This window comes from Aquarana catesbeiana, linkage group LG05 (genome assembly GCF_042186555.1).
Source record: "Aquarana catesbeiana isolate 2022-GZ linkage group LG05, ASM4218655v1, whole genome shotgun sequence".
In the NCBI taxonomy this organism is placed as follows: domain Eukaryota; kingdom Metazoa; phylum Chordata; class Amphibia; order Anura; family Ranidae; genus Aquarana; species Aquarana catesbeiana.
The window spans coordinates 220,074,591-220,091,953 of NC_133328.1; the positions used below are offsets into that span (position 1 = coordinate 220,074,591).

At 41.7% G+C, this 17,363-nt stretch overlaps 1 protein-coding gene across 1 annotated transcript in view; it reads left to right on the plus strand.

Annotated features, from left to right (window-relative positions):
- Positions 1-17,024, plus strand: part of PDE1C (phosphodiesterase 1C) — a 1,091,434-nt gene extending 1,074,410 nt beyond the window's left edge. The window contains 2 exon segments of the mRNA XM_073630562.1: positions 12,625-12,702; positions 16,410-17,024. Of these exon segments, the coding sequence (XP_073486663.1) occupies positions 12,625-12,702; positions 16,410-16,423 (92 nt within the window). The 3' untranslated portion in view covers positions 16,424-17,024.
- The last annotated feature ends 339 nt before the right edge of the window (positions 17,025-17,363 follow it).

The window sequence follows — 17,363 nt, forward strand, 5'->3', positions numbered from 1 at the left end:
GAGCTCGTATGCTAGGAAGGTATAGCAAGATCAGCCACAGTCACACCAAGGATCTTCCCAGCTTGCAGAAATACTTACAGCTTCATTACAGACAAAAGAATCACCTTCTCCTGCGATCAACTTACTTTTAATGTCCCTTCACCACCTCCAACAGCTAATAGTACTACTATATCACTCATTGACAAAAAAGGACCATGTCAAATCGGTGATAATAATAGCATGGTTTACGAGACAACAGGACCTCGTCATCATAGCAATATTAACCCAAGGAATCAATATCCTGGCGGGACCAGACCCACAAGTTACCCTGCACAAACTCAGACTTTTAATATTGAAATCATTAACAACGATGGTCCACTATAAATTGGAGACTACAATACAATGTATGCTAGGGGCTCAAGTCAATAGCGAAAGGCAAACTGATTAACCACTAGAAATACCAACTACAAAGGATACCACTGTGAGCAACTCATTACAACGAAAGGACAATATTAATTCAAGCAGCTCTTCAGGAGAACTCTAAGCAATGATTCTTGGCATTAACTATAGCAGTGCTTCCTACAGTGAAAAACGTGGTGCATAGCTGGATAAAAAATGTGCACCAAATGTGCACTATTGCACCAAAGTCTGCTTATTCCTGGCACACTATGAAAAAAAAAAACCTTACCTTGCAGAACTTCAGTTTACAACTTGTAGATACAGCCCATTCCAGACTTGTTATATGCAGAAGCCTGAAACCCTACCTACAATTTGACATAACATTAAATTTGGATGAGGCTTTCCATTTAAACTGTTCTTTAACCACCGGAATTGACAATTTCAAGCATCCTAACCCGTGGATCTGCACAAGTGCTTCCAAAAAATGGGATTTGAATACAGCAAACCCATCTCATCATGCTCTTCCCAGAAGGCAGCTATACCATCCTGAACGCCTCTATTTCTACCTTCAAGAACCTGGTCTTCATCAGCCACAGTTCTCAAGCATTCTGTCAACTACAGTTCCAAAGTTTTAAAATAACTTCATATTGATGAGTATCCATACCTTTGTCTTCATCTCATTTCTTTTATTAAAATATGGCTTTGACACTTTAACCCTTCTCTTCTGTTCTCTGCAACAGACTACCTTTACAATAAAATCTCACCCTTTTCCTGCCCTGATCTTGCCACTTTTGTCAACAACTGCTCGCTTAGTCCTCTGTGGACACACTTGCCACCATCAAACACAGATTTTGGCCCTGAACACCAAATCCGTGGCAAACAGAAGACACCAGAAGTCTCAAAAGACATAGTTGTGCTCCTAAGTTACTGTGGTGTAAATCTAACCCCTGCAAGACTTCACCCCATATAAAACTGCCCTCAAAAAATACAGTTTTTTGCGCTTGCGCTGCCAAACAGACCTGTATCATAACTCTCATTAACCCCCTCATCCAATCATCATCAGCTTTTTTTCTACCCTTAACATTCTACTTCATCTCCCACCGCCATCACCCACTAACCTTTTTACTACCCAGGAGATTGCCAATTATTCACACAAGACTGATGCAATTCGGGAAAAGATTTTGACTGTCTCGATATCTCCCACACCTAACAAAACATGTCTAACACTACATTCACTATTTTTTTCCCTTGACCCTTTTATCACAGAGGAAGTTGCTATACTTTTGTCTTACACCCACCTAACCACCTGCCCCCTGGACCCCATTCCTTCACAACTACTCTGGTCACTTTCTTGCTCTATTCAACACTCTCTCACATCTCTAATCTCTCCCTTTCTTCCAGCATCTTCTACACCCCTCTAAAACATGCACTGGTCCCCCCTCCCCCCCATACTTAAAATGCCTTTCCTCAACAACATTAAAGTGTTACTAAATCCACAACAGTAAAATCTGTCTGTATATGCAGAATAGCATGCTTGTTATACTCACTGTAAAACCTAAAGTGGACCTTCAGTCATTTTTTTAACTTTCTATCTATTAAATCTTTTGCCCTTGTTGTTTTAACTTTGGATCGTAAAACATTTTTTTTCTGCCAGTTTATACCTTAAACAGCCCAAAAAAATAAGGATAAAAAGCCTTCTGTGTACAGCAGCCCCCCCCCACCAGCCCCGCTAACACTTGACTGAGGTTCCTCTCTGTCCAGCGATATCCATGAGTCCCTCGACCGTCCAAGATTCTCCTTCCTGTTTGGCTGAGACACAGCAGCAGCACCATTGGCTCCTGCTGCTGTCAATCAAAGTCAGCAAGCCAATCAGGGGAGAGAGGGGCCGAGGGTCTGTGTCTACATGGACCCAGGGAGCTGTGACTCAAATCAGGTGCCCCCATAGCAAGCTGCTTGCTGTGGGGGCAATGAACCGGAGGGAGGGGCCAGGATCACAGAAGAGGGAACCGAGAAGAGGAGGATCCGGGCTGCTCTGTGCAAATCCACTGCAACAGAGCAGGTAAGTACAACATGTTTATTATTTTTATAGGAAAAAAAAGGAGCCTTTACAATCACTTTAATGTTTTGCATAACTATACCTGCAACATGGGTTAGCCTGAAGTAGTCTAGCATGACTTAATTTTCTGATTAAAGTTCCACTTTAAACTTGCTAAAATTAGCAGCGTTCGGCATATTATCGGGTTGTTCGGCCCGCTGAACAACCACAATGCACAGCACAATGCACTGTTAGAGCCATGATTGGACACTGTCATGATGACTCTTTCCAATCATGGCTTATTGCTTTTAGTCCCAACCCACACTATAAAAATACTCTTCCCATTGCGACCATTTTCAGTGTGATGTTGGTGTGGAAAGAGATAGAACAGGGCTCTGTTCAGTGCTACTAGCGAGTTTGTGCTATAGTGTATTATTTTGATTCTATTGTAAGTGCAAGTTATCAGTTTAGTGTAAATCTAGTGATAGTACGTGTGTTGGTGCATGTTTAGCGCAGTATATTTCGTGTGTTAGTGCAGGTTAACCACAGTATTTTGCTGTGCGTTAGTGCCCGGAAATGCAGTCCATTTCAGTGTGTTACTGTACGTTTAATGCAGTTATTGCAGGTTTGCTGCAGCATATTGCAGTGCATTGGTGTACATTTAACGTAGTATATTTTAGTGCATTATTGCAGGTTTCTCGCAGTATATTGCAGTGTGTTAGTGCATACTTGCACATTTACCACAGTATATTTCAGTGCATTATTGCATGCTTCCTGCAGTATATTGCAGTGCGTTATTGCACGTTTAACGCAGTATATTTCAGTGCGTTACTGCAGGTTTACCGTAGTATATTGCAATGCGTTATTGCAGTGTGCTAGTACACGTTTAACGCAGTATATTTCAGTGTGGTGGTGCATGTTTACCACAGTATTTTTCAGTGCGTTAGTGCATGTTTAGCACAGTATATTTTAATGCGTTATTTCATGTTTCCTGCAGTATATTTTAGTGCATTAGTGCACGTTTCCTGCAGTATATTACCCTACATTTCACACAGTATATTTCAATGTGTTATTGCAGGTTTACTGCAGTATATTGCAGTGTGTTATTGCACATTTAACGCAGTATATTGCATTGCCTTAGTGCACATTTCCCACAGTATATTGCAGTGTGTTACTGCACATTTAACGCAGTATATTTCAGTGCATTGGTGCACATTTACCACAGTATATTACAGTGCGTCAGTACAGTTTTATTGCATAAAGTGATCTTGCACAATTCCTCTAATGTCACTCTGTGCATATCATAATCCAAAACAGTATATCAAAATCAATCAGTATCATAAATATTTGTGAACTAAATCAAATATTGAAACAGAAGTTATCAGTACAGTATCAGTACAAGTATCAGTCAACAAATAAATAATCCAGGCTCCAGACTCTTGAAGTATCGCTAGTAACTCCAAACCACATGCGGGAATTAAATAGATAGAATGCCTCCCATAGTGTAAAATCGTTTAAAAATGTGCAATTTATTAAAAGACATATGGATGCCTACGTCAATGTAAGTTTAAAGTGCACGAATGTAGAAATAATGGCGTAAGATAGCCTCTCACGTCAGTTCCGGTCCACTATTCATGTCAGCCACTCCCTATGTGTTACATCATGTCACGTGACTTCATCAGTTTTACTGCAGTATATTGTGGTTTGTCAGTGGAGTGTGTCTGTGTAGTGAGTACTCAAGTTAAAGTGCCCCAAACACCAAAGTGCATTCACTAACACATTTCCCCATCTTTATTACATTTTGTTAATGTTTTTTTATTTTTTCTTAATAGTTTGTACATTTCTGTCCAAGTCAGTCCTCAATTTAAAGTGCACCAAACGCCACTTTTCGTTCAATAAAGTATAAATCACACATTTCCAAGTTTCTATTAAATTTGGGTAATATGCCATCATGTCTGGGAGGCCAACAAGGAGAGGCAGATGTTCCCATGGCACTGTGAGGGGGTCAGCAGCCTCTGTGTCCACAGGCAAAGGTAGACATAATCCGTCCATAGCCAGGGCATCATTTCCTCTGTTTACTGATGTTGCCCATGCTATGGAGCCCCAGCATGCAGGGGAGGTGGTGGACTGGTTTATTAAGCCCTCCTCATCCTCTTCATGACTAGAGACTAGTGCGAAGTCCACTGTAGCTGCCAGAGTGACTTATTTTGCCTCCTTGTCCAGAGCTAATCCTGCCATAGCCCCAGCATCGGGCATGGAGGAGTTAGCTGAGTTATTTGAACACAGCGTCAGCCACTTGCTCCTTGACGATACACAGCCATTACTTGATTCACATCCTGGTTCTGAGGTTGAGGAAGGTAGGAGCATGTGCCTACAGAGAGGGGAAAACACTGGTAAACAATAAATTGGCAGTCATGTTCCCCCAGCCACAGGGTATTGCCAAGTTGGCTCCAGTGATGAGGAGGATGGAAGGGATGATGATGATGAGGGACTTTGGTGCCAGATCGAGCAGAGGAGGAAAGTGAGGGTAAGGCACAACCCCCAACAAGGCAGCCATCATGGAAAAATAGAGAGCAGCCACCCTTTTCCACAAGATTGTGGAGGTGTTATCTCTATCATTTTCCACATCTCAGCTGTCTGGGTCTTTTTTAGCACATGTGCAGCTGATCACACTGTTGCAATTCGCAAACTTTGCCTGAAGCAGATCAATCGTGGCAAAAACACCAGCCATTTGGGTACCACATGCTTGAGAGGGCATTTAACCTCCTTTCACTCAGCCCGTTGGCAAGAGCACCTGAAAGCCACACAAAAAGGGACGCAATTCTGCTCCTCCTCAACTTTCCGGTCTACCCCCGCTACACCTCATGACCTCTCAGCAGCCTCCAATGACAGGGATGATAGTATAGTGAAGGATGTCACAGGACCTTGCAGCACGTCTAATCAGTAGCACACCCCCAGCTGTAGACAATAGCAGACACATTTCTCTGTCCTATCTGCTGCAGCATAAAAAAAAATACAGTCACTGCCACCTACATACCCAGCATCTAAATTCGAGCTTGTCAAACCTGTTGGCTTTACAACTCCTGCCTTTCCGTCTGGTGGATTCTGCCCCCTTCCGTGATTTTTCAGAATGTGCTGTACCTGTCAGGGCTGGGCTCAGCCCTTCCTTCTCAAAGCTGGCCTCTCAGCTGTTGGCTAATTGCCAGCTCCTATCTCTCCACAGTGACTCACCTGTTGATGATATCCTGCTCATCAGTCCTGCCTACTTAAGCCATCTAGTCTGGATGATCTCTGCCTTCGCCTTGGTCACATCTCTAGAGACGCTCTCCTGTGTTCCTGTTAAAGACTTGCTTTGCTGACATTCCTTCTGGCTCCAGATCCTGCTTGCTGTTCTATAACGCTCATCTCTGGCTCCCTGACGTTTTGGCTTGTCTGATTATCCGTTCTGGTTACTGAACTCTGGCTATGTTTTGACTACGTTTACTCTGTTTACCTTTTTTTATTATTATTAAACAAGTCTAATTTAACTGTGCTTCTGTCTCAGTCTGATTCATGGTTTCTGACAGTACCACAATGGCAGGTTCCAAGTGGCTATTTCTTTTCACGTAAGGCAACTCCATCTCTGTACCATCACATCAAAGGCAATGTTGTCGAATCGTTGGGCAAGGCAGTCAGCTGCAAAGTCGGCTTTACTGTTGACACGTGGTCCAGCAAGCATGGTCAGGGATGCTATATTTAATTCACAGCACACTGGGTAACTCTGCTTGCAACTCAGAAGGATGCAGGACAAGGCTCAGTTCTGCAGCTCGTTTTGCTGCCACTTCCCCATACAGCTATTGGTGATGATGCGAGATTTGTCAGCTCCACCCCCTCCTCCTCCTCCATGCCCTCCTCTGCTGAATCATTCTATGAACCACCAGTAACCCTTAAGCGTTCAAGAAGCTATTCCATCAGTCAGGCTAAAAGGTGCCAAGCAGTGCTTCAGCTGGTCTATGTAGGGGACATGAGCCACACTGTAGCAGAGATTCCTGCAGCTCTGCAGGGGCAGGCCCAGAGGTGGTTCACACCATGCCAGCTGGAGCCAGGTAGGGTGGTGTGTGATAATGGCACAAACCTCCTGTCCACCCTTAGACAGTTCAATTTGGTGGTGCAGGTTTTCTTTAGCAGGTACCCAGGATTGGCGCAATGACAAGCTCAGGCTGGCTCAGCTTTTTTTCACCACGCCAATGGCTGCTGATAAAGGATGCATACACTGTACTGTCACCATTTGAGGAGGCCACAAAGATGGTGAGCCGTGACAATGCATGCATCAGTGACACAATCCCTGTTGTGTTCCTACTGGAGCAGACTCTGTATGGCATTATGGACAGGGCACTCGGGGCAGAGCAGCGAGAGGAAGAGGAGGACTTCCTTTCCTCTCAAGGCCCGTTTTATGCAGACACCATTCTTGCAATGCCATACAACACACAAGAGGAGAGGGGGAAGGGGGAGGAGGAGGCAAATAGGATTCTTGCATTTTGGAGGCACTGAAGCAGGGGAAGACATACGTCAACTCTTACCAGATGGTTTTCTATCCCCAGAACCCTTGGCCATAGTACGTGGCTGGGAGGAGGCAGTTTCAGATACTGTAATCCTCAGTGGCCCAGAGGAGTCTGCTTCTCATGCCACTGCAAACTGCCAGTGCAAACATGCACTGCAGTGCATGGATTCCCTCATTCTTCAAAGCCCACAAAAGAATATGTGGCATCAGGGAGAAGGATCACTATTGGTTGGCAACCCTCCTTGACCACCTTTTATAAAGGGGAAAGTCTCGTAACTCATCCCATCCCCACAGAGGAAGTAGAAGATGAAATCTCTTGAGGACACCTTAAAGAGGATTTTATGTAGCACCTTTCCAGATTCTGCTACGTTACAGTCTTGAGGGAAATGTAGTTTTGAGGCTTCTGACGGACAAGAGAGGAGCAGTGGAGAAGAGGGCCGCCTCAGTGATGCTTTTCAAAAGTTTTTAGTCCACGGCGCCCAGGGCTGTCAGCTTCCACATCCCATTGGCAACATCTGCATCATATGGTGGATGATTATCTAGAGGCAAAAACAGACATGAAGAGCTTTCCAGGTGATGCTCCACTAGGTTACTGGGTCATGAGAATAGACCACTGACCAGAACTTGCCCAGTATTCAATTGAGCTGCTGGGCTGTCCTGCATCCAGCGTGCTTTCCAAATGGGCATTCAGTGCTGCGCAGGTTTTGTGACACATAAGAGAGCGCGTCTGCCCATAGATTCCGTGGACCGGCTGACATTTATCAAAATGAATCAGTCCTCGATTAGCAGCTATTAAGCCCCTGATGCCGATGTCACTGTTTACGTTTCTGGATTTGGAGTCTCTGAAAGGCTGTCTAGGCTGCCTAGCTTTGTGAGTGTTAATTGTGCCCATGAAACCTACACCAAAAAAATTCTTCCAGATTAAATCAACATCCAAGGACCAATTTTCCCGCACATGTTTGACAGGTGCATATCATTTAAATTTTTGACAGCAAGGCCAATTTTTGCTTTCATCAAGAGTGCCTCTTAAGGGTTACAGTGTGAAGGCACCACCAACACCTAAAGCCCAATTTGATCACACCTGTTACTTCTATCCAAAGTCAGCGAAACAGACACCAGAATTTATCCAAAAAATCTCCAATCATGTTCCGGGTTCACTAAATTGTGGCCTCATCATACAGACTGGCTCCCCAAGCGGTTGTTTACAAAATAAAGAAAGCTTACATGGAAAATATAATTTTTTTGGCTTTATAAATATTATTGCTGCAGCAGGTTCTATACATGGTACAGATGTGCCACTTACAGGCAGACTAAGGGGACCCCTCAGGCACTACATGTACAGGAAGTTTTCATTTTTATGGTTATATTTATATATTTCAGTAAATCACTGCTCATTTAAAAATGAAAGGAAGTTTTTTACTAACTAAAAATGTAAAAGATGTTTTTTACAAACTTTTTTTTCATTGATACATGTCCCCCAGGTCACTACATGGACCCCCATACCTTTTGTATGCCCAATTACTTGCATATAAGCCTTCAAAATGGGCACTTTTGATTTTTCCAGTTGGAGTCCCATAACCTTCAATAGGGTTCGTTATGCGGTTACAAACTTTTGCGATGTTCGAAAATTCTGCCGCAAACCGATCCGGGGGTCGTTCGGCCCATGTCTAAAAATTAGTACTTAAAAAATCTGCTAAACTCCCCAAACTTCCATAGGATATAGTACAGTTAAAGCAAACATTACACTACAAGAAATCCATCAAGCTATTAAAATTATTGTCCTGGGGAATAGTCCAGGATTTGATGGCTTTACTTTTCTTTATTGTAAGGGGTTCCAAGAATCACTTACTGTATTATTGTGGACATGTCAACTCTTTGGGCTCTTCTCCTCACATGAGACATAAATTGCTTAGCACATAGCTGTCTTAGCAAAATCAGGTAAAGATCCCTCATGTTGCACTAGTTATCGACTGATATCCTGAGTAAATGTCAATACCAAATGGTGGCTTTGTGCCAAGCAGGGAAACGAGGGGTAATGTGCTTTAAAACCCCTTTTCCACATTCATGTAGCCAGTAACCTGAAATCTCCAATACTACTCTTGTTGGCTGACGGCAAAAACATTTTTGACATTGAGATTTCGAGTGAATTACCAAGAGTCTAGGAGTGGGCCAATAAATGATAGCATGGATGTTGGCTTCTATGGCACTAGTCTAGGACATGTAAATGGGAAGCTTTCTGCAGCACTTCAATTATACAATGACACTCACCAAGTGCCATGTTCATTATCTCCACTTTTATTTATCCTCTCACTAGAACCTGTCCTGGTGACAATCCACCTTATGCCAATATCCAGAGAATTGGAAACAAGAATAGAAACTAAAAAAAATCGCAGCTTGCGCTAATGCTTTGCTTATTTTACATAAGATCCCCCATTTCTTTACCTAAGGGAACTTCACACTTGGTGATGTCCCAAGCTTTACAATAAACTTGCCCACATCCTAAATACTTGACATTATGGCACCCAGACGAGAGCAGGAACGCATCCGTCCCAAGTACCTGTTCTAATTGCAAGCTCAGGGGCTTCAATACCTGGACGTTTTATTAACGCTTTTGATAGACCTAGAATTCCATTTGACACAGTACGTAGGTTTAAAAGCAGCAGGAGGGTTCTCTCTCCCAGATTTCTGACTATATCATCTAGCAGCCTCCCTTATGCAATTTTCAGACTTGACATACAGTGCCTCACAAAAGAGCTGGGTAAGCATAGGAAGGGATCTAAGGGACATGCATTTGGAACAATTTTATTTGGATTCTCCTTCACAAATGCAGGTTGTCCCCACTAACCTCATCTATTACCATATATACTGATCTATAACTGTTCTCTTGCCTTTGATTGGGACCAACTATTTTCCCCATAGGAAAACATGATCCAGCATATCTCACATGGGCTTGCTCCCCTATTTTAAAGCTACAAAACAAAAACTTAGTTCTTTACTAAAACATTTTCAATTTTTATTTACTCTAGAATTACCACCACACCTTAAAAAGAATGAGAACAAGATCTTGTTACAATTGTACAAGATAGAACCTTCTATCTTGATACCACTGCAAAGGAAATAATTAAAATCTCTGGAGCGATCTTCAGTGCTACTACTAGGTGTCTGATTTAGCTCACATAGTAAATTGGAACCTACACCAGAAGGTTAAAGACTGGGTTACCCTGGAACATTTTGTAAATCCTCAATGCTTGAGAACGCTACCATGGATAGACCTTCACCATATTTCAACTCGGTCTAATACCCATCCCTTAAAAGGCCCAACATTGGAGGTTTTCCTTAGGATGGCTAAGTTTTTTTTTCAGCCCCTTGGCTTAGGCCATTGACTCCACTTGGCTCTAATATGGATTCCAGGCATAAAAGATGAGTTTCTGTTACCGATCTGGCTTCATAAAGCACTGTGTAAATTGATGGCATTATAGAAGTACCTGTAATAAAATAAATAGTCTTAGCTTCTCACCTTTTTTGAAGGGGCACACTGTTATTTCTGGAAACTCTCAATGCAGATCTTGCCCCACACACTAACTCGTACTGAACATACTTATAGATAAAGCATTTTCTAACCAGAAGTGAAACATCACATTTATGCACAAGACCTCTTACAGTTCTAGAATCTCTTTGTTGCGGAAAAAACCCTTAGAGACATCTAATCTCAACACTATACCTATCATTATTTAGGGATTTTTAAGCTTACTCAAGTACCTTAGTAGCCCTCAGATTCTGAATAGGAATCCATTTGTACTTTTATACATAAAGGCTCCTTGAACCTTGCAACCCAGGAATGTGGGTATAAAAGGACCATATGGTACAGCAGTGTTTCTCAACCTGTTACGGCGATGTACCCCTGCGAGTCTAAAAAAAATTTGTAAGCACCCCTGTCTCGAGAAAGTGATGGGTACTGATAGGAGGCACTTATGGCTGCACTGATGGAAGCACTGATAAGGGGCACTGATGGCTGGGCATGCTGGCATGTGTAGGTCCTGAGCAGGCAGGACACCTTTTTTTCCAGGGAGCCATAGCAGTCATCTACACACATGGCAGCAGTACATCCGAGAGGGGGAGGAGCTGGGAGATGGGAGGACATGGGGCCGCCCTGGTCAGTCAGCCCTGGCTGGGGAAATATCTTCCGGGCAGCGTGCAATGGGGCCATTCCATTGACAGGACCCCTGGCAGCTGCTGCCAACCTGACACTCCCACCCCACCACACATGGGGCGGACTGCTTCCCTATTGGTAGCACAGTCCTGCGCAGGCTACAGCAAACCGTCTGGAACAGTGTCTGTGCGAGACTCAGGGGGACAGATGTGCTCCAAAATCCAACCATTCTGGAAGGCAGTATGTGAAACTATTTTAGCAGTTACTTCGGAAGATATCAAATTTTCCCCTGCGCAATACCTTTTCTCTATCACACCTCAATTCCTAAGATATGCTACCTTAAATCCCTGGTGATGTTTATAATCAATGCTGCCAGGCACTGTATTCCCTGTCACTGTCATTTGACTACGGTTCCAAAAGAGAGGAATGGTTTCATATACTCAATAAAATGGAGGAAATAAAAACTAACTCTGGAGCTAAAAACAAGAGGTCCAGATTACCTACACCTGTGAGTCCTTAGAGAACTTAGCTCAGTTATAGCCATGCCACTGTTTATAATTTTTAAAGGCACCTTATTGACTGGAAAGCTACCAACTGATTGGCATATGCTACATCACTTCCATCTGAAAGCCAACAATTAGCTTGTAATGTTTACATGAATTCCAGGCTGCTGCAGCAACCTGGAGTGTGTGTAAAACCCCCTGCAGCTCCCAGCGTAGGTCTTATGTCAATAGCAGTGAAAGTGTTAAACCTATTCAGTTTGGTAATGAACATAGTGTATTTAAACCAAACCTTAGACATGGTGGCTGCATTTGTTATCTTTTTTCATATGGTGTTCTGTAGTTCATAGAGGTGACCTATGCAGGGCTAATAGAATTGCTCGAGATAAAAAAAATTCTCGTTCAAATACTTTGTTGGAAAGATAAACAGGTAGCATAACAGATAATATATAAAGAAATACCATTGTGTTGAGTTACAGGTAAAGAAAATTGAGATAACATTTTTAACAGAATCAACACATATTTTTACACGTATCCATCAGGTATAAAGAAAATGCTTTAGGTAATATATTTAACAGACCAAAAGGGAGCAAACAGGACAAGTTCATTTTTAGGGCTTACATACAACTTAATTAAGCCAAGCATTCATGTGTCAAGCTCAGCTCTTAAATGGACCCTGCCTCCAGAACATTAATTTCAACAAGAATTTTCCCATAAATTTTATTTGCATTTAAGCTGAACTCCAGAAATGGGTGGGGAGGCGACATCACAATCTCTACCTCATCCAATCAGAAAAGGCCAATTACAAACAGCAATAAAAAACTTGACAATGGTTTTAACCAATCATCGCTCTATCCAAATTAAAAAATGTTTCATTTAGCAGAAGTTGCTATTGTGTTAACAGAATAATTGATAAAATTAACTGATTTATGAATCTTTATTTACATTTCTATCAAGTGTCTGCCTGTTTTGCTGGGACTGTACGTGACAATATACCTTTTTTGTAATTTCACTTTTACAGAAAGCAGATTGGTGACAACAGGGTTGTGCAGCTCTCCATGCCCTTCATCACCAATAGCAATTGGCCACCATAAAAAAGGTAGGCTTTGCAGTTGCTAAAAATTGATACATACACAAAATAATAAGTATATATGTGCACAAAGAATAGCGAAAGGTATGCAAGAGTATCTGCATAGCCCCATGTGATTTAGTAGTACCTCCCTTTTTTACTTAAAATTATCCTGTTGCTAGGGAAAAAAACTGTAGTAAAAGAACAAGAAGAATACTTGCCTTCCATTTGTCAGTGTCTCCAGCTGCTGCCAGTATCCAACATTTTTAGGAGTGTTGAATGCTGCATCCCTCTTGCGGTATGTGCTTGCACCCAATAGTGGGGCCACTGGGTGGAACTACAGCATTCAGTTTTCCCAGAAGTGTAGCGTACCAGCTGCAACCGTCGCTCTGCAACAGGGCAAAAAACTGCAGTCTGTAAGTATTCTTCTTCTTCTTTTACAGGGTGCTTTTACTGCCATTTTTCCTAGTGACAGGGTCACTTTAGAATATATTAATTTTTTTTACTGACATGCAAAATATGTTTTTATACATAAAAATGATCAAATACAACAATAATATAGAAAACCCATCAACAGCTAACAATACAAACTTTGAAAAACAAAATCAAATTAACCTACAGTGGGGAGGAGGTCTTTGCATGTGGCTTAGTTGACACGATCAAAAATTCACAAATCCTTCAGCAGGTTTGGGGGATGCATTAACGCTGTATGTAGTGTTATGGAAAAGTAGGCACATGTGCCCTACCTCCACGTGTGTGGCCCCTCCCCACTGTCTTGCAGGTCCTGCTTGCCCCCACTACTCTCACCCAGAAAATATAAAACCATGCAAAAGACTAACCATGCAAAATAATAATCCACACTATTCTATTTATGTTAACATGAGCAGAAAGTAAAATAGCTAAAGGAAAAAAATACCCTAATAAAAATCAAAGTAAAGAAAAAAGGATGCAAATGAGGGGCACAGAGGCTAGCAAGCAACCAAACTTGCTATTGATACAGAGCAAAAACAGAGTCCCTAAAAAGGACAGTTAGGTCGATGGAACTGTGAACAGGGGGGTACACAAGGGTATGTATCCCACCCACCACACTAAAATCCACAGTATACCATTATGCAGCGTACACGCGGTCGGACTTTTCGACCGGACTTGTCCGACGGACGCCGATGGACAATCGTGGATGGATCGTGTGTGGGCTTCAGCGGACTTTTCCAGTCGCAAATCTGACGGACTTTAGATTTGGAACATGCTTCAAATCTTTACGTCGTAACTCCACCGGACCTAGAAATCCGCTTGTCTGAATGCTAGTCCGATGGACAAAAACCGACGCTAGGGCAGCTATTGGCTACTGGCTATCAACTTCCTTATTTTAGTCCGATGTACGTCATCACGTACGAATCCATTGGACTTTGGTGTGATCGTGTGTAGGCAAGTCCGTTCATTAAAAAGTCAGTCGGAAGTCCGCTGGACCAGTCCGGTCGAAAAGTCCACCCGTGTGTACGCCTAAGAGTTGATTTACTAAAGCTGGAGTGTGCAAAATCTGGTGCAGCTATGTATAGAAACCAATCGTCTTCCAGGTTATTTTTGTCAAAGCTTAATTGAACAAGCTGAAGTTTGAAGCTGATTGGCTGCCATGCACAGCTGCACCAGATTTTGCACTCACCGGATTTTGGAAATCAACTCTATCACATCTGCCTCCCACACAGAGTGGTCAAATTTCCCCAACCAGCTCCAGCACACACACACACACACACAGACATTATAGCTGCTGGGAGTCAACCTTTTTAAAGTGAGGGTGCTGACTTGTCCATAACTTCAGATTATTGGCTATTAGAGACTCATCTGACCAGACCCATCTGGGTTCTGGAGCAAATTTTAGGTCATAAATTCAGAATTTCACCAAGCCATAGAATCTTCCTTAAACAGAAGGTGAGTCTGAAACTCATTGCTAATCACCTATTATTGGCAGAGTTTTTAGAAGAGAATGGTGGTCAAATAGTGGAATAGTTTGATCGCGAGCCAACATGACATTTATGACAAAGTAAACTATTACTTTGATGCAGCCATACTGTTATATTGTCACCTCTCAGCTTTCCAAAGTGTTACTAAAAAACATTGTTTCCACTGAAGTATTATTAAATACTACCCAAGCTACATAGAACTAATGATACTTAGACCTCATGCACACAGATTGCGAGAGGCTAAAAATATTTTGGGTCTTTTACCACGCCCAGGAATCTACAATTGCCACATACAGCCTACCATACATTTAAATTGCTGTATGCAGCATACTTTTGTAAGCGATGCTTCTGTGCCTCAGCCTTTACCCACACAAATGTATTTGCAACATTTTTCCCGAAGTTGAAACTTTCCTATTAAGGAAATAAGTTGTACCTACATACCTGGGTAAACATTGATGCTTCTGGGCATCCATGTTTGCCATCATGCCTCTCTCTATACATTTTTTTTAAGCACAAAAAAACTTTTTTGTGACATTGTTGCAAAGTTTTTTTTTACCTGGAGGTCCTGCCAATGAAAGCAGTTTATGTTTAAAGTGATTGTAAATATGTTATACTTCCCTGCTCTGTGTAGATGATTTTGAACAGAGCAGCCCAGATCCTCCTCTTCTCAGGTCCCTCTTTGGTGCTCCTGGCCCCTCCCTCCTGTTGAGTGCCCCCATAGCAAGCAGCTTGCTATGGGGGCACCCGAGCTGAGCTACTGCTTCATGTGTCCATTCAGACATGGAGCCGCAGCCTGGCCCGGCTCTGTCCCCTTTCTCTCCTCATTGGTTGACTGGCTGAGACAGCAGCGCGGCTCCATTGGCGCCTGCTGCTGTCAATCAAACTCAATGAGAAGGTGAGTCCTGGTGAGACACTCCTGCAACATCACTGGATCTAGAGGGATCTCAGGTAAATATTATGGGGGCTGAGGGGTTCTGCTGCATAGAATGCATTAAGATAAAAAAAAACCTTCTGTCTTTACAACCACTTTAAGGCTAGCAACTTGCAGCTGAAGCATTAGATGACTTAAGTGAGTGTAGCTTTACCTTATTCATTTGTAACGGAACAATCCCCCCCCATATTGTAAAATGATGCGTAAACTGTTATTATTATACAGGATTTGTATAGTGCCAATAATAATACTCCCTTAGTAAATCTACCACTGTATCTCTTATACAACTTTCCATCCAGTATTGTCAGCTTAAATTTTTCTTTAACCATGTTACACATGCCTAATATAACATTCCTAGTCCTTAAAATGGAATTCCAGGCAGATGTATATTACACAAATTATAGCAGCACTGGATTCAATAATACATCCCTAAACCTATCTTTAATGCAAGCAGTGAAAATACCTGAAATTTGCTTGGTATCAGGCCAGCTGCTGCCGCTCTACGGCAGAGCTTTGATTGGGATAACGTGAAGCATCGCAAGAAGCCAATCAGCTGTGCTGCAGTGCAAGGACAATGCTGTCCCTGACCAAGCTGTGCCTTTGACATGTTACAACAAAAGCTTGCTTATATGTATGTATCTTATATCTGTGTTTTAAACTGTTTGCATGGGGAATTGCTTTATAAAACCATTATCAGTATTACATATACTTTAACACACGTCTTATGGTTTTTCATACACCTACCTCAATTTCCTTCCCCAGATTTTTTTTTTTTTTTTACAGAAGGACAACCAACGGAGCTAATAACTCAAAAGTGACCCTTGCTTTTTTTTCTTTTTATTTTCCAGATAAAGAAGAGTAAAAGAGCCAATAAATGTCATCATTTTAGCTGCGCTTCTTCATTCTGTTCCTACTTCCACAAAGACAAGTCTCTTGGGAACAAAAGGCATTAGCTTTATAAGCAAAGGCATCCACTGATTACTTTACAGAGAAAGACTAGTTTTTTTTGTTTTTTTCCCCTTCTTCGTGGAATAAAATGACTTGGCTTTTTACACTGCAGGCAAAATATTTGGGGAACTTTAAGTAATTGCTAATTACAATATTAGGTCTGGGATTAGAAAACCTTCAGTAAACAAAATTATTACTCACAAGGAATTTATTTTGAAACCTACACTACAGAAATCATTTTGGAAAGTTAATTTCAAGTGTCCCAGAAGCTAAAACATATGTTTACGCATGAGGTTGCTGAAGCCAAACCAGAGGATTTTCATCCTGCACTTAAACAGAAATGCACAGTTTCAAGTTCTCCACTATAGCTTGGCACACTGCACAGGGTTAAAACACTGTCTGTTCTAGTGTTTTGTTATGTTCTACAAATATGTTAGAGTTCATTTTATTGCCGAAGGCTTATATTTTATTTTTTCATGATACACCTTTAGTAAAAAAAAAAGGAAAAAAAAAAATCACAAAATGTCTAATTTAATGTAGAAATTTGTTCTAGGCTCATTTACTGGTTATCATTTCAAGGTCTTCCATAAATATTGGTTTCTAATGGCACAGCATGCTGGAAACAAAATCTTTCCTGCATCTCACCTTATACTTCTGCCAATGCACTGTAGTGAATGAAGACAAAGATGATAAAATGGACATAATGACTGAAGTTAGTTTCAGGTTCTGTTAGTTTTATATATTTTTTTTCTTTTTAAATGTTTATCAAAATTGCTGTAATTTTTTTTTTTTTTTTTTTACAAAAAGGGAATTTAAGATCTACTGAATCATTAATTTAAAATATGACTGCCCAT